General features: G+C 41.5%; 2 protein-coding genes across 3 annotated transcripts in view; one reads left to right on the forward strand and one right to left on the reverse strand.

Annotated features, from left to right (window-relative positions):
- LOC138439611 (GTPase IMAP family member 5-like) overlaps positions 1-18,482 on the forward strand; it is a 90,663-nt gene that overhangs the window by 50,460 nt on the left and 21,721 nt on the right. The window lies entirely within an intron of this gene.
- Positions 768-9,229, reverse strand: LOC138439610 (GTPase IMAP family member 4-like). Its single transcript, XM_069588675.2, has 4 exons — positions 7,199-9,229; positions 6,469-6,567; positions 5,105-5,158; positions 768-2,496 (listed from the first exon to the last, which is right to left on the reverse strand). The coding sequence occupies exons 3-4, from the start codon at positions 5,142-5,144 to the stop codon at positions 1,577-1,579; spliced, it is 960 nt and encodes a 319-aa protein (XP_069444776.1). The 5' UTR covers positions 5,145-5,158; positions 6,469-6,567; positions 7,199-9,229; the 3' UTR covers positions 768-1,576.

Below are 18,482 nucleotides of genomic sequence, written 5' to 3' on the forward strand. Positions count from 1 at the left end.
ACTTCACTTTAGGGACTGAACAACAACAGCAATAGTTTCTTTCCAATAGTATGTTAGTTTCTACAGTACAGCAAAGTGAGGCAGCTATAGATAGATAGCAGCTATATTAAAGGTTCAGTCCTATATGTTTGGGGGAAATCAGGGCAAGGCACATGTCCCTGTTTTGGACAGAATGGGTTAGGGCATGAAGAAGATGATTTTAAGATGACCAAGGAAGGAGAGTTGGCATAGGTCACATGTGACCTCCAGATCATGTTGGAAGAACATGGAAATGTGCTTGGGGAAAGCCTACACATTACTAGGTGAAGAGGACCCATTGGAAGAGGAGAAAAGGGACAGGCATGTCTCTGTTTTATCCATAGATTTAAAAGAATTTTTGTAGCAGGAAAGCCACAATGGTCTCAGAAACCTTGGTTACACATAATTTCTACCAGTACATAATGATGAATCCAAGGAGAATGTAGACTGACTGACAGAGGGGTTGAGAATGTGGCTCAAACCTTCCGGGGGAAAAAGGGGAGGGGAGATGTCTGGAGGGTGGACCAAGTCTACACCAAAATCATCTTGAACTTTTACAAAAACTGAAATTCATCCCTGTGGTTTTTTTTTTTTTTGACATTTTAATCTTCTTTATTTAAAAAATATAATTTTTTAAAAATTTAATTTTATTATTATTATTTTTTTACTTTACAATATTTATCCCTGTGTTCTTAGAAGGACTAGTGGTGCTTTCCAAGAAGAAAAATAGATTCCAATTTGGACAAATATGAGAGAACAGAAAAGTTTTATTAAAATAACAATAAGCAAATAATATATCTGCATGGGGCAGTTGTTAGTTTCACAGGAAAAGGAGAAAGAGAACTGATTATTCAGCAAACTGGTTGTTATTGGTCAAAGCTTTCCTACAGATACATCTGAATACACCAGGCATTATTCTCTTATCTGTTGAATATCTTTTGAACCTTTTGGCATTTCAGGTAGTTGAGTTCTGAAAGATCTATTTGCCAGAGAACTCTTTGTTCATAATGGTCAGTTGATAAGGAACACTTTGAAGCCTTCAGTAAAATTATAAGTGAACAAATTTCCATTCATCTAGAAAGATGTCTATCAGTATCTACTTCTGTAAGCTTAACTAATGGAAAGAATTGATCTTTCTAATAAACTATAAGGGTAAGATGATCAGCGCCATCTAAAGACAAAATAAGAGAAAAACCTGTAGGGGAAGATCAACCACCAATCTAGAAAGAATCTAGAGGAGAAATCTTTTCTAGGGATAAAGAGAAAAAGCTTGGAGTCATCTTCTTTGGTCTCCTGCATTTCCTGTCTTGGTGTCTCTGAGAAAGAATTCACAAATTAGGGAGCATCTTTCTGCTCCCTAATACTTTCTGCTTTGGAGTTTCACAAGTTGAGAATTTATCCCTTCCCTGTTAAATCAATCAAACATATACCAAATTATCAATAGTGAACTTACTCTCTTTAGCCCTGACAGTCTCAGAGAAAAAGGAGAATGCTCTGAGTTACATGAGGAACGACCACCCGAAAATATGTAGGAAATATAGACAGATTTTCATGAAGTTTAATCCTTAAACAGAGAGAAGACATGGGAAGCAACCTCTAACAACTTAAAGATGAATTCAAGTATCTCATTCTGACTCAAAACATCATCTCTGGCTGTTTGCTGCCTTGAATCCCAGTAAGCTTCCCTTTCTGCTAATTCCCTTTCCATTTTCACCTTCCATTTTTGCTGTTCTAGTTCATCCTTCAGCTTTCTGATTTCCTCTTCGAACTCCTGTTTTATCTGAGCTTTTGCTCTCTCAAGCTCTTCTCTGTAATTTTCTTCTAACACTTGGGTTTGCTTCTGAATCTCCTCCTCGGTCTTCTGATACCGGCTATTCGTGTAGTATCTCCCCTTGCACTTGTTCACCACATCCTGGACCAGGGTCAGCAGCTGCTCCCTCTGGTCCTCCTGCTCAGCTCCTGTGGCCTTGTTGTTGAAAACACAGTAGCGACCTCTGAACTTGCGAATCAGCTCTTGGATGGCTCTAGGAGCTTGCTTTAAGTAATCATGGAAATCCATGCCATCTAAGTCATCTTTCCGGGTGAATAAGAGAATCATGTGTTCCCTAGCTCTCTCTCCAAACATCGTCAGGATCTTCTCTGTGGCTTTCTGGCCTTCGGGTGTGTAACGGCCTAGTGGGATGACCAGGAGAAGAGCGTGAGGCCCTGGGGAGGTCAGCACCATGCAGCGGGTAATCTCCTTGACAGTCTCAGCATCTGGGGCCTCCGTGTCAAAGAGGCCAGGTGTGTCCACGACGACAACTTCTCTCCCCTTCCAGGTGCTGCTTCCTTTCTTACAGTGCTTGGTGATGGATACAGCAGAAAAGATAGATGGAAACACTTTCTCTCCGAGGATGCTGTTTCCTGTTGCGCTTTTTCCTGCCCCAGTCTTACCCACTAAGATAAGTCTCAGCTGGGAATCTCCAGGGTTTGCAAGCCCTGGAACATCAGGAAACAAAAGTCTCAGTGTTAGAATGAACTTCAACCATCTCCCCTGCAAGGCTCTCGCCCACTGAATAAATATTCAACCCTGAATATTCATTGGAAGGACTGATGCTGAAGCTGAAGCTCCAATACTTTGGCCATCTGATGCAAAGAGCAGACTCGCTGGAAAAGATTCTGATGCTGGGAAAGGTTGAAGGCAAAAGGAGAAGGGGGTGGCAGAGGATAAAATGGCTAGACAGCATCACCAAATCAATGGACATGAATTTGAGCAAACTCCAGAAGAGAGTGGAGGACAGAGGAACCTGGCAAGCTGCACTCCATGGGCATGACTTAGCAACTGAACAACAATAACAACAGGTATTTTTCAGGATCCCTTTCAGCTTCTTACTCTGACCTTGTGGAAGCAAACAGCTCATAGAGGAGGAAACAATGTGATTAAGAAGAGGACTCTGAGTTGCTACCAGTAGCTGTTCTTCATAAGATAGGAGGTAACACAAAATTGACTATGTATATTCGACTTCCTAGGAAAGTTGAAAGTTAATATCAGAGAAGTAGAGCACAGCAATTGAAACCTGAATTTAAACACCAAATCATCTACCAGCTCTTTCTGTGCTGGTATTCCGCAAGTCTCTGCATATCCCTACAATGTGTCTATAAAGTCAAAGTCCTCTGGATTTGTCAGGCATAGACCCAGGACCAGAGGGAGGGCAATTGACAATCACAAGTGTAAGCCTGTTTTCTGAGAAGGCAGACCTTGCTGGGTGACCCTTGAGCTTAAGGGTCTGATTCCTGCATCAGGAATCCTATGTTATATCTACCCATTTCTGCTTTGAGACAATGCCTACATTATCCCACATACAACATCATAGACAATGTTACCAACTCCAGTTTATTTTCAGAGCCATCACCATTCACCCAGGTCCGCAGACTGGAAAGCTAGGAGTCACCCTTGACTCCCTTCTTTCCCCACTTTCCAGATCCAACCCATCAGCATATTCTCTTGGCCCCAGATCTGTTCGCCTGTCTCTGTTTTGAAGATCATCATTCCAGTCCAGATTCCATCACCACCCCTGCCTCAGCAGTCTCCTAACAGGTGTCTCCACTTCTTCTTTGTCCCTTTCAGTCTATTCTGTGAGTTGAGCTAATCTTTAAAAAATATCAATCAAACAGAACCAGGAACTTGCAGAAACCCCTCCTATGATGTCCATAAAATCTGTGGACACAGATTTATCTCCCACACACTTTCTGGTGAAGTGTTTGCTGATCCCTGAATCCCTAAGGCAGAGTTTTCCCCATTTGAGAACTAGAATCCCAGGATAAAAAAAGTAAATTTCCCAATGCTGTAAACACTGGATATGGGATGGCTAAGATTTATCTAAGAAAAAATGTACATAAGAATTCAGAGTATTCTTAATAGTTGGCCTCACAATAGAAGCTCCAACCTAAGGAGATCCCAGGGCATTGGCTGGCTTTAGAGACAGGCTGTAGGAAATTCATGGCCCAGCAGTAAAAGGGCACCAAGGCCAGTGCCAACACAGCAACTATTGGCTAATGCTGATAACGAATGGATGGCTACCTCTGAAGATGGCAGCCATAGCCACGAAGGAGTCCATCTCTGCACTTGTGCCTCTTGGGAAGGTGGATTCTCAGCTCTTCTCATCAAGATGCTGGGTCTGTTTCTCCAACCCTTCAGTCTGACTGGGCCATGTGACTTGCTTTGGATCATAGGATCATGGAAACATGGTTAAGCAGAGAATCCAAAAGGACTGACATATTGTGCTTTGCCTTCTCTTTCTGATTTTTGGAACCCTATACCTACCCTGGACTAGCCTACTTGATGAGGGGCACAAGGCCCTGTTACCCTGTCTGCCTGGTTGACCCAGAGCTTGCTGACCACCAGACACGTCTGTGAGGCTATCCAAGATTATTGTGTTGCATCCTGAACCACCAGCCGAGCACCCACACATGAGTCAGTCTGGCTGAGATTAGCCAGGTGGGTCCAGACCCAGGCATGGCCCAAATGAGTGACCCTCAAAATTAAGAGCCATGTAAATTGTTGCTGTTTTAAGTTCCTAAATTGTGGGATGATTTGCTAAACCAGCAAAAGCTCAAATGATAGAATCTATCCCTAGGATAAAGAGGTAGAGGGAGGGTTAGATGAGAAACGGAGTGATCAGTCTGTTGACTTTGTTGGTTAGAGTGAGGCTCCTGGGAGCAGGGAAATTAGGGGCCTGAATGAGGCATTGATCACCCCCATGTTCCTCCTTCCCAGTACTCTCGGGCTGAAGAGAGGGGCAGAGAAATCACCTGGGAGTCCACAACCCCTGATCTAGTGTGCCCACATGGTAGGAAGTAACAAAGAAGAAACCTCATCAAGCCCGGGAGCAGTCAGGGTACTGGAACTCTCCTCCTGCTCGCTGTTAAGCTACATCACAAGGAGGATGCAGAGAGGATGGAGAGAATGAGAGAGCAGAGCAAATGAAGGGAAACTGAGAAATGTGGTTGAAGACGTTTTGCTCTTGTACAGGTTGGCTGGATGACAGGGCAGGAGAGTCCCAGCCCTCCCTCGAAGCCTGGCTGCCCTCCTCAAGCAGCCTCTCACCGTGGCTGGTCCTGGGTGCGCTGAGGTACTGGGCTGCCATTGTGGTTTGGATTCCTGGGAATAGAGAGGCAGAACTATGTTATGTCAGGGAAATGCAGAACAAACCAGGAACATTGACCTCCTGTAAACAACACTTTCCCTTTCTTCATAAACTTGCTACTCGATCTCTCCTCTCTTTCTCAATACTTCTTAATTCTGATTTCAGTCTCACTTTCAGACTGCCGAACTTCTTTACACAGATGTTAGTGCTTTAAGTGCTTTCTTGGCACTGGTTCTGGGTGCCCTTTTCTCCTCTATTCAGTGAATTATCGCTCTGAATGCCATTTATATGTAGTCTGCAGCCTGGACCCTTCCCACAGTTCCAACCTTTTCTATCCCATTCAAATTCTCCATTTGGCAATTTTATGGGCATCTCAAACTGATTTGGACAAAATGAAACCCTGACCTCCATCTCCAGCCTTGTTCGCATTTCAGTAAATGACATCATGAAATGGCTCATGCAGAATCTTGGGGTCATCTCTAAAACACTTCTTTCCTTACTCACAGTCCATCACCAAATCCTATAGATTTTTGTTCCCCAAATGAAAAATTATCCATTTCTCCCCATCTCCATGTGAATCCAATCCTATCGTTTGATTGCAATGTATTAGGCTCCCAGATGATACTGTATCTTCAATCCCTCCTCTACTCAATAGTCAGATGCCTTTATAAAATTTATAATCAAAGGATAATTGCTTTACAGTATTGTGTTTGTTTCTACCAAACATCAACATGAATCAGTCTTAGGTTTACCCATGCTCGCTCGAACTTGAACATCTCTCCCACCTCCCTCTGCATCCCGTCCCTCTAGGTTGTTACCGAGTCCTGGTTTGAGGTCCCTGAGTCGTACAGCAAAGTCCCACTGGCTTCCTATTTTACATATGGTAATGTATATTTCCATGTTACTCTCTCTGTACGTAGTCATATGCCTTTTTGATATTTGTTTTTTTTCCTCTTGTTTAGATCTTCTAATGAATTGCTTTGTTTTTGATTTTTCAAATAGTTGAAAGCCCTTGGAATTGTCCCAAAGGCCTTGTACAATCAATTTCTCTCTCTCTTTCAAAAAGTTTTCATCATACTGGCCTCCTCAGTGTTTCCTGAATCCTCTAAGCTCCCCCCAGCTCCTAGACCTTTGAGGAGCACTTCCCCCTCTCTGGAGCACTCCCACCCCCACCCAATGGCCAACTGGTTTCTGCTCAGCGCTGAGGCCTCAGTGTTTTGTTATTTCTCCAGAGGGGTCTCTCCACCCACATCACCAACCAAGAAGACAGGTTTGGTGTGGAGTTTGTTCTAACCATACCCAAGAGTTTCTATAGAATACATACCAAGATAGGAAGTTGTTTGATTTTTTTTTTCACTCTATCCTTGTAGACCGCTAGCTTTATGATGGTGAACCTTCTGTGTCTTGCATATGCCCTTATTCCCTAGGAAAAAAGCACAGTATCCGACAAAGCATGGATCTCAAAAAATATTTGTTCAATAAATGAATTGATTAACCCCCCCCCCCCCCCACTGTTTCTTGCCTCCTCTGTGACTAAGCTTTATGTCTTGCTTGCTTCTGGCTGTGAAAAAATTTATCTTTTCCTTAGTAACAAGACATTGCCCTTGAAACATGGCATTACATTTCAGATGTTTTCTTCCATCACTACGTACTAAGGTTGGGCAACGGAGAAAGCCATTTGAAGAATTCTTAGCAGAGCAGATTTTAACTAGAGCAGGCTGAAAATGCTATTTGTTAAAGACAGAGTCATCTGATAGGAATGCATCAAATACAAAAATTGAAACACTTTCTTTTGAAAGTCGATTAGGAATAAGAGTAGGAAATAGCTTCTTATAAACTGGGAAGTGAAATCACAGAATTCTAAAGAATAAGCTTTGTTCGCAAAGCTGATGTTGGTTGTGAGCATTAGGAGAAGGAGTAAGATACCAGAAAAAGTAGCACACAAGGTTTGGGTTATGTCTTAAAGTCTACAGTCCAGTCTGTGGACTCTGTCTTCAGCATTCTTTAATGCAGTTCTGTTTATCCTAATTCAGATATAAAACCAGAGGACTGACCTTCTCTACACACTGACACTGGATGGCTGAATTCTCCTCCTACTGTAAGGAACAAGCATCAGTTGGTCCCCTGCTTCTCCTGAATGGTAGACAGTAACAGGGGTTAGTGTCTTCCTCCTCCTGTCTTCTAAAAGCTTCTTGTCATGATCGGCTCAACAAGCAGGGTTTCGGAAAGTGTGATATGGCGAGAGAATGAGAAACGAGACTCAAGAATTCAGAGAAAAGTGAGGATCAAAGGACCAACACGGCTCCAAGGTGAAGGTGCCGAACTGAATCCAAGCCAGCTTAATTATACTTTCAGACGTGAATGAAAGAATATGTGGGGAGTTAAACTGTAACTCATGTGGCCTTCAGGGCCAAAGAACAAAATGATCATTAACCACTGAGTAGTTAAGAAACAGTAACCAATAACAACTATGGATGGAGGTTTGTGACATTGAACTGGAGACAGGAATCAAGACCATCACCAAGATAAAGAAATTCAGAAGAGCAAAATGGCTGTCTGAGGAGGCCTTACAAATAGCTATGAAAAGAAGCTAAGCAAAAAGCAAAGGTGAAAAGGAAAGATATACCCATTTGAAAGCAGAGTTCCAAAGAATTGCAAGGAGAGATAAGAAAGTCTTCCTCAGTGATCAATGTAAAGAAATAGAGGAAAACAATAGAATGGGAAAGGCTAGAGATCTCTTCAAGAAAATTCTAGATACCAAGGGAACATTTCATGCAAAGATGGCCTCAATAAAGAACAGAAATGGTAGGGACCTAAAAGAATCAGGAGATATTAAGAAGAGGTGGAAAGAATACACAGAAGAACTACAAAAAAGATCTTCACCACCCAGATAATCATGATGGTGTGATCACTCACCTAGAGCCAGACATCCAGAATGTGAAGTCAAGTGGGCCTTAGGAAGCATCACTGCGAACAAAGCTAGTGGAGGTGATGGAATTCCAGTTGAGCTATTTCAAATCCTGGAAAATGATGCTGTTAAAGTGCTGCACTCAATATGCCAGCAAATTTGGAAAACTCAGCAGTGGCCATATGTCAGGGGATGTTTAACTTTAAGGAGTCCAATATGTTACACTTTTCTTCCTTTGTGTGCCAGGATTCTCTGTTTCTTATCAGTTTCTATTCTGGGAATGAGTAGAGCTGCACACAGTTCTCAGGACTGAGATCATGGGAAAGGGTACCTGCTTGGATTCCTTTCAGTAGCTCCCTTCAGTGACTCTTTTCAGTGTCAGAAACCTTGTATGTATTAGACTATGCATTTTGTTGCAATTGATGGAATTGCATCCTTTGTAATGGCTGAGTAATCACTTTGCTAAAGATATATAGTCCTTCATTTCTGCTAATAAAATACTCTTGCTCCACTAGAGACTTGGGTCCCCCATGTCCTTCTTTCTGTCTTCATTCTCTTTGGAGCATGGAAATCTGCCAAGCTCACTCTCTTACCCGGGCTTTCAAGACTTCCTTGAGAGGACTTACTGTGCCTTCGTGAGTGGTACAAATCCCGTGCATAGGCTTTATTGGTTTTCCACGTAACCCTGGAGATACTTCTCTCACTCTCTCTCCTTTTCCCTCTTTCTTTTCGTTGACTCTGGTGCACCAGGCTCCAGTCTGTAAACAAGACCACAGCTACAGGACTTGAAAAGGTCACTTTTCATTTCAATCCCAAAGAAACACAATGCCAGAGAATGCTCAAACTACCGCACAGTTGCACTCATCTCACAAACTAGTAAAGTAATGCTCAATTTTCTCCAAGCCAGGCTTCAGCAATACGTGAACCGTGAACTTCCAGATGTTCAAGCTGGTTTTAGAAAAGGCAGAGGAACAAGAGATCAAATTGCCAACATCTGCTGGATCATCAAAAAAGCAAAGGCGTTCCATAAAAACATCGATTTCTGCTTTATTGGCTATGCCAAAGCCTTTGACTGTGAGGATCACAATAAACTGTGGAAAAGTCTGAAAGAGATGGGAATACCAGACCACCTGACCTGGAAGGTGAAGAAAATCCAGCACAGGGGAAGGCCCATCATGCTGGAAACCGGGACTGCTGCTGCTAAGTCACTTCAGTCGTGCCCGACTCTGTGCGACCCCATAGACGGCAGCCCACCAGGCTCCCCCGTCCCTGGGATTCTCCAGGCAAGAATACTGGAGTGGGTTGCCATTTCCTTCTCCAAAGCATGAAAGTGAAAAGTGAAAGTGAAGGTTTCTCAAGTGCCCCTTAAGAAACCTATATGCAGTTCAGGAAGCAACAGTCAGAACTGGACATGGAACAACAGACTGGTTTCAAATAGGAAAAACAGTATTTCAGGGCTGTATATTGTCACCCTACTTATTTAACGTCTATGCAGACTACATCATGAGATATGCTGGGCTGGAGGAAGCACAAGCTGGAATCAAGATTGCTTGGAGAAATATCAATAACCTTAGACATGCAGATGACACCACCCTTATGACAGAAAGTGAAGAACTAAACAACCTCTTGATGGAAGTGAAAGACAAGAGTGAAAAAGTTGGGTTAAAGCTCAACATTCAGAAAATGAAGATCATGGCATCTGGTCCCATCACTTCATGGCAAATAGATGGGGAAACAGTGGAAACCGTGGCTGACTTTATTTTTCTGGGCTCCAAAATCACTGCAGATGGTGATTACAGCCATGAAATTAAAGATGCTTACTCCTTGGAAGGAAAGTTATGACCAACCTAGACATTATATTCAAAAGCAGAGACATTACTTTTTCACGAAGGTCTGTTTAGTCGAGGCTATGGTTTTTCCAGTGGTCATGTATGGATATGATAGTTGGTCTATAAAGAAAGCTGAGTGCAGAAGAATTGATGCTTTTGAAGAGTGGTGTTGGAGAAGACTCTTGAGAGTCCCTTGGACTGCAAGGAGACCCAACCAGTCCATCTTAAAGGAGATCAGTCCTGGGTGTTCATTGGTACGACTGACATTGAAGCTGTAACTCCAATACTTTGGCCACCTGATGGAAATAACTGACTCATTTGAAAATATTCTGATGCTGGGAAAGATTGAGGGCAGGAATAGAAAGGGACGACAGAGGATGAATTGATTGGATAGCATTACCGACTCAATGGACATGGGTTTCGGTGGACTCTGGGAGTTCGTGATGTACAGGGAGGCCTGGCATGGTGTGGTTCATGGGGTTGCAAGGAGTGGGACACTACTGAGTGACAGAACTGAACTAAAGACTAATATTCTTATCTATAGATTTTCCACCAGACACGTAAAAGATGTGACTCTGAGACAGCAGTTGGGAAACAGTCTGGGGTCGATTTTCCAACCCCAGGATCATATCATGTTTTCAAGATTATGAACTATTCCCTCTGGATTGTTCCAAGAGTCATGCCTTATAGCATCCAGTTTATCAATAATTATAAATTTCTTTTATGGCCCTTGACAGGGCCTGCTTTGCTTTTGTTCTTCCCATCTCCTGCATCTCCCCCTTTATGATTTTGCACATGGCAAGAAATGGCGAGGAATGCTAGTTGCTGTTGTTGGCTTCGCTGTCTCTTGATCATTCTTCTCCAGGCTATACAGAAACACAAACACATAATTAATAGCACTCCCATAACCAGAGCAATTCTGTATCCAAATGTCTTGATCTGTTTTAAGGGATTAAGAGAAGAAAGATTATCAGCAACAGTATCAAGAAAATCTAATCCAGAAATTACATCAAGATGTTTATTAAAAGCTTTTAGTATATCTTGTAGATCTTGAACATCTACAGAAATATTACCTTGGTTCAATAGGTGTTGTTTAACTTTATCCCAGTTGAATTGTGTCTTATTATATTTGAAAGCCATTACACAAAAGGAAGTATAGTTCCAATCACATCTTAATCTCACCTGTTTTTGTAAACTGATGAATTGACCTGCTAATAAAATAACAGATTGTTAAAGGTTGGCCACTTGGGAGGCTGACTTTCCATCATTTTTTCTTGAGTGGTCCAAAGGACATTGGCATCTTTATGCCATTTTTGTACAAAATGAACTGTTTGTATAGATTTATGAAGAGCCATTCTGGCTATGGCTGCCATAGTGGTAATAGCGATAATGCTTAAGATGGCAGCAATGAGCAATCCCAAAACACGTTTAACACGTTTAAGATTATTCAATATTACTTCAATAACATATAATGTAGGGCTTTCCTGCCAAGGTAGTTGTAAATCAACTGGAACCTATATGCCAGTTCTGGTTTTAAGAATGTAAATACTTTGCCAACTTTCATCAAAAGAAACGGTATTATTTACACATGTATAAAATGAACAGTTAATACATGTTCCATTCAGTTCAATTCAGTCACTCAGTCGTGTCCGACTCTTTGCGACCCCATGAATCGCAGCACGCCAGGCCTCCCTGTCCATCAACAACTCCCAAAGTTACTCAGACTCACGTCCATAGAGTCAGTGATGCCATCCAGCCATCTCATCCTCTGTCGTCCCCTTCTCCCCCTGCCCCCAATCCCTCCCAGCATCAGAGTCTTTTCCAATGAGTCAACGCTTCGCATGAGGTGGCCAAAGTACTGGAGTTTCAGCTTTAGCATCATTCCTTCCAAAGAAATCCCAGGGCTGATCTCCTTCAGAATGGACTGGTTGGATCTCCTTGCAGTCCAAGGGACTCTCAAGAGTCTTCTCCAACACCATAGTTCAAAAGCATCAATTCTTTGGTGCTCAGCTTTCTTCACAGTCCAACTCTCACATCCATACATGACCACAGGAAAAACCATAGCCTTGACTAGACGGACCTTAGTTGGCAAAGCAATGTTTCTGCTTTTGAATATGCTATCTAGTTTGATCATAACTTTTCTTCCAAGGAGTAAGCATCTTTTAATTTCATGGCTGCAGTCACCATCCACAGTGATTCTGGAGCCCCCACAAGTAAAGTCTGACACTGTTTCCACTGTTTTCCCATCTATTTGCCATGAAGTGATGGGAACGGATGCCATGATCTTTGTTTTCTGAATGTTGAGCTATACGCCAACTTTTTCACTCTCCACTTTCACTTTCATCAAGAGGCTTTTTAGTTCCTTTTCACTTTCTGCCATAAGGGTGGTGCCATCTGCATATCTGAGGTTATTGATATTTCTCCCAGCAATCTTGATTCCAGCTTGTGTTTCTTCCAGTCCAGCATATCTCATGATGTACTCTGCATAGAAGTTAAATAAGGAGGGTGACAATATACAGCCTTGACGAACTCCTTTTTTTATTTGGAACCAGTCTGTTGTTCCATGTCCAGTTCCAACTGTTGCTTCCTGACCTGCATACAGATTTCTCAAGAGGCAGGTCAGGTGGCCTGGTATTCCCATCTCTTTCAGAATTTTCCACAGTTTATTGTGATCCACACACTAATCCAAAATTGGGATCATATTTTGCTGGTCCAATCATGCAAACAGGAATTCTTACACAAGTCTGAATAGTGTGGGTAGAGCTTTTTGTAAAATTAAAGGTAGCTTTTGGGTCATTTAAAATATATTCAGTATATTGTCCCTTCCAAGTGATTAGTTCTTTTATGCCATGGGCATTTTCCATATTTCATCATAAATAGGACAATGATCTAAACGAGGCTCAGGGGAAGCTAATCCTACTGCATGCCATATGAGGGGTTGACTACCATAAGTACTAATTGCTTTATCATTATTTACCCATGGGTAAGACACTTTAGATTCTATAAGTTTAGGAGTTCCTTGGGGTCCCCAATCAATAATGGAGCCTTCTGCAACATTTAATAATAAGTGACCTTCTGCAACACATCCAGGAACCTCAGGTGGATTCATCATGCTGGAAGTTTCCTCTTTTTCTGAAAACATAAGAGCAGTTACCAGAAGGAGGGAAGTGTTATCCTCATTTGATTCTTTGAGAACTGACAGCCAGTTTTGATATCCTGTTTTAAGACGTATACTTCCAAGACCAATACAAATAGGAGTGGCAATCAGAGCCTATGGTATACATATCAATTGACTACCTTCTTCCTTTACAGTCTATTTTAATGTGTCCTGATTTTCCACATTGGTGACATCTTATATCTGTCTTTTTATTAGTTTTAGACAATGCTTGAGCTAGAAGTTGCATTTTATATGGTTCTGACCCAATATCCTGGCAAACTTTAAGATATTCTTCTACAGGGTCACCTTGTGCTTTGAGAGGCTGAATCACATTTTTGCATTCTGAGTTAGCATTGTCATAAGCAAGAACATGCATCAGCAAATCTCTCCAACCAGGCTGTGAAACTGTTTTATGTAAATTTTGACATAACCTGGCAATAAAATCTACATAAAGTTCCCCATTTGATTGTTTAATTTGGGTAAATGAAATCGAGGCTTGTCCGGGTGGATTTATTCTCTCCCAGGATTTTAAACATATCATTCTCACTTGAGTGAGTAATTGATGATCAAATTGTAACTGAGCTTGAATGCCAAAATGTGCCCCACTACCCGTCAATTGATCGAGTGTTGTATCAACTGGCGGGTTGGTTGTCACATTTCTGTGAGCTTGTTGATTTGCCTCATCTTGCCAACAGGTCCTAAATTGTAAAAATTCTGAGGTGGATACCAAGTTCTGGCTATCATTTCCCAATCATAAGGAATTAACCGTTCAGCTTGTGAAAGTCCCTGAATTAGTCCCATGGTATAAGGAGGATTGGTTCCATATTGGGTACATGCCTGTTTCATCTCCTCTATGGTTTTTTTTTTTTTTTTTTGGCAGGTTGATTTTCTTTCTTTTTTTTTTTGTTTTTTATTTTTTAAATTTTAAAATCTTTAATTCTTACATGCATTCCCAAACATGAACCACCCTCCCACCACCCTCCCCATAACATCTTTCTGGGTCATCCCCATGCACCAGCCCCAAGCATGCTGCATCCTGCGTCAGACATAGACTGGCGATTCAATTCACATGATAGTATACATGTTAGAATGTCATTCTCCCAAATCATCCCACCCTCTTCCTCTCCCTCTGAGTCCAAAAGTCCGTTATACACATCTGTGTCTCTTTCCCTGTCTTGCATACAGGGTCGTCATTGCCATCTTCCTAAATTCCATATATATGTGTTAGTATACTGTATTGGTGTTTTTCTTTCTGGCTTACTTCACTCTGTATAATCGGCTCCAGTTTCATCCATCTCATCAGAACTGATTCAAATGAATTCTTTTTAATGGCTGAGTAATACTCCATTGTGTATATGTACCACAGCTTTCTTATCCATTCATCTGCTGATGGACATCTAGGTTGTTTCCATGTCCTGGCTATTATAAACAGTGCTGCGATGAACATTGGGGTACATGTGTCTCTTTCAATTCTGGTTTCCTCGGTGTGTATGCCCAGCAGTGGGATTGCTGGGTCATAAGGTAGTTCTATTTGCAATTTTTTAAGGAACCTCCACACTGTTCTCCATAGTGGCTGTACTAGTTTGCATTCCCACCAACAGTGTAGGAGGGTTCCCTTTTCTCCACACCCTCTCCAGCATTTATTGCTTGCAGATTTTTGGATCGCAGCCATTCTGACTGGTGTGAAGTGGTACCTCATTGTGGTTTTGATTTGCATTTCTCTAATAATGAGTGATGTTGAGCATCTTTTCATGTGTTTGTTAGCCATCCGTATGTCTTCTTTGGAGAAATGTCTATTGAGTTCTTAGGCCCATTTTTTGATTGGGTCGTTTATTTTTCTGGAATTGAGCTGCATAAGTTGCTTGTATATTTTTGAGATTAGTTGTTTGTCAGTTGCTTCATTTGCTATTATTTTCTCCCATTCAGAAGGCTGTCTTTTCACCTTGCTTATATTTTCGTTTGTTGTGCAGAAGCTTTTAATTTTAATTAGATCCCATTTGTTTATTTTTGCTTTTATTTCCAGAATTCTGGGAGGTGGATCATAGAGGATCCTGCTGTGATTTATGTCTGAGAGTGTTTTGCCTATGTTCTCCTCTAGGAGTTTTATAGTTTCTGATCTTACATTTAGATCTTTAATCCAATTTGAGTTTATTTTTGTGTGCGGTGTAAGAAAGTGATCTAGTTTCATTCTTTTACAAGTGGTTGACCAGTTTTCCCAGCACCACTTGTTAAAGAGATTATCTTTACTCCATTGTATATTCTTGCCTCCTTTGTCAAAGATAAGGTGTCCATATGTGTGTGGATTTATCTCTGGGCTTTCTATTTTGTTCCATTGATCTATATGTCTGTCTTTGTGCCAGTACCATACTGTCTCCTCTATGGTTTTAAAAGGTATGGCATTATAATCATAGCGCATTCCTCCTCGGGAGAATTGAGGATCTGGTGCGATTTGAGTTACAGCCACAGGAAGAAACAGGGTCTTCATCCCCCTGCAACTGTGCCATAGAACTCCATTTTGTACAGTCATCATTTTATTATGACACACAATTATCTGTGGTTTAAAAGCAAATCCATCATCCCAAGAGCTTTCAGGATTGAAGGCGGGGCAGGGCGGGGGGAGGGTAGCATAGTAGCAGTTGGTTGAGTGAGAAAGATCTGTTCTTGACTTCTATCATCTTTTTGGCTCTTGTTTTCCATTTTTATTGGTTGTTTCTCTTCCTCATCACCTATGTTTTCATATAAATTCATTTCCTCCATTTGTTCTTGTATTGTTCTCCAGAATCCCCTGAATCTGAGGTTTCAGATTGCAGGGGTCCTAAAGCTGTGCTAAGATTCCCTACTGGCCATAGGCATAGGAATCTTTTCGCCACTTTGGTAGGCAAGGCACAGGCAACACGTAACTTCTTGCCATTCCTCATGCCTCAAAGTCCCTTTATCTGGATCTAGCCAGTAGCAATATTTTTCAATGGCAGAAAACAATTCTTTAAAAGAGGTGTGAGATATCTCAACCCCCAAACCTTTTAACAAAGTTTTTAACACTTGCATATAGTCACTATGCTTAGAAGGATTTTGCTCCACTGTTACCCATTCAGAGAAAAGCGAGGATCAGGGGACCAACACCACTCCAAGGTGGAGGTGCCGAAACTGAATCCAAGCCAGCTTTATTAGACTTTCAGCCATAAATGAAGGAATATGCGCAGAGTTAAACTGTAACTCATGTGGCCTTCAGGGCCAAAGAACAAAATGATCATTAACCATGGAGCAATTAGGAAACCATAATCAATAACAGATCAGTAACTAAGACTAATATTCTTATCTAGGTTTTCTTCCAGACACGTAAAACATGCGACTCTGAGACGCTAGTTGGGAAACAGTCTTGGGTTGGTTTTCCAACCCCAGGATCATATCTTGTTTTCAAGATTATGAACCGTTCCCTCTGGACTTGTTCCAAGAGTCTCATGCCTTATAGCACCCAGTTCAGTTCAGTTCAGTTCAGTCACTCAGTCGTGTCTGACTCTTTGCGACTCCATAGACCACAGCACGCCAGGCCTCACCATCCATCAGCAAATCCCAGAGTCCACCAAACCCATGTGCATTGGCTCGGTGATGCCATCCAACCATCTCATCCTCTTTCGTCCTCTTCTCCTCCTGCCCTCAATCTTTCCTAGCATCAGGGTCTTTTCAAATGAATCAGCCCTTCACATCAGGTGGCCAAAGTATTGGAGTTTCAGCTTCAACATCAGTCCTTCTAGTGAACCTCTACGACTGATCTCCTTTAGGATGGACTTGTTGGATCTCCTTGCAGTCCAAGGGACTCTCAAGAGTCTTCTCCAACGCCACTCTTCAAAAGCATCAATTCTTTCATGCTCAGCTTTCTTTATAGTGCAATTCTCACATCCATGCATGACCACTGGAAAAACCATAGCCTTGACTAGACAGACCTTTTTCCAAAGTAATGTCTCTGCTTTTTAATATGCTGTCTAGGTTGGTCATAACTTTCCTTCCAAGGAGTAAGCATCTTTTAACTTCTTGGCTGTCATCACCATCTGCAGTGATTTTGGAGCCCAGAAAAATAAAGTCAGTCATGGTTTCCACTGTTTCCCCATCTATTTGCCCATGAAGTGATGGGACCAGATGCTATGATCTTAGTTTTCTGAATGTTGAGCTTTAAGCCAACCTTTACATTCTCCTCTTTCACTTTCATCAAGAGGCTCTTTAGTTCTTCTTCACTTTCTGCCATAAGGGTGGTGCCATCTGCATATCTGAGGTTATTGATATTTCTTCCAGCAATCTTGATTCCAGCTTGTGCTTCCTTCAGCCCAGTGTTTTTCATGATGTAGTCTGCATATAAGTTAAATAAGCAGGGTGACAATATACAGCCTTGACATACTCCTTTTCCTGTTTGGAACCAGTCTGTTGTTGCATGTTCAGTTCTGACTGTTGCTTCCTAACCTGCCTACAGATTTCTCAGGATGCAGATCAGGTGGTCTGATATTGCCATCTCTTTAAGAATTTTCCACAGTTAATTGTGATCCGCACAGTCAAAGGCTTTGGCATAGTCAATAAAGCAGAAATAGATGTTTTTCTGTAACTCTCTTGATTTTTCAATGATCCAGCAAGTCAATCCTAAAGGAAATCAATTCTGAATAGTCATGAGGGGAACTGATACTGAGATTGAAGTTCAGATACTTTGGCCACCTAATGCAAAGAGCTAACTCATTGAGAAAGACCCTAATGTTGAGAAAGGTTGAAATCAGGAGGAGAAGGGGAAGAGAGAGGATGAGATGGTCAGATGCCATCACAAACTCGATGGAAATGAGTTTGAGCAAGCTCTGGGAATTGGTGATGGACAGGGAAGCCTGGCATGCTGCAGTCCATAGGGTTGCAAAGGGTCAGACACCTTTAGCGACTGAACAAGAACAACATTTTAAAAAGTTAAAAGTATTTATGAAAAGCAAAACTCATGAGTAGAGCATCTGTTGGAGTGAGATATGTAAAAATTTTTTTTTTATATTTTGCATTGTAGTATAGCTGATTAAAGAGTGGGACACTTTTAAAATATCTTTCTTGTTGGCTCCATAAATTGCAAGTGTTGCTTTTCTTTTGGGAGAGCTCTGCCCATCATGAAAAATGCCTTTCTTTTATTAAAAGAAAGCTGTTTCTCATGAGCTAGATCTGTTATTGAAGTGATTGACATCATGATTATATGTCATAGTGTCCTGAGTGTTGACATCCTTTTAGAACTTAAGTCTAGAAATTCAGAAATGTTAGGTGCTGTTTGTATTTGTCTTTCATTTATTGTTTGTGGCCAATATTTGCTCTTTCTTTTCAGTCTTATGAATAGTATAATTTTTAAAAAGCAAACCAAATCTAATAATATGTTCAGTCAGTTAAGTTTAGTCACTCAGTCGTGTCCAACTCTTTGCGACCCCATGAATTGCAGC

This window comes from Ovis canadensis, chromosome 4 (assembly GCF_042477335.2).
Source record: "Ovis canadensis isolate MfBH-ARS-UI-01 breed Bighorn chromosome 4, ARS-UI_OviCan_v2, whole genome shotgun sequence".
In the NCBI taxonomy this organism is placed as follows: domain Eukaryota; kingdom Metazoa; phylum Chordata; class Mammalia; order Artiodactyla; family Bovidae; genus Ovis; species Ovis canadensis.

What these genes read in the sequence shown, in the direction of transcription:
- LOC138439610 (XM_069588675.2), bottom strand. Translation starts at nt 5,144, where the DNA reads ATGGCAGCCCAGTACCTCAGCGCACCCAGGACCAGCCACG. An exon ending in CGCACCCAGGACCAGCCACG is followed by an intron (nt 2,497 to 5,104) that starts GTGAGAGGCTGC and finishes CTGATGTTCCAG; the next exon opens with GGCTTGCAAACCCTGGAGAT.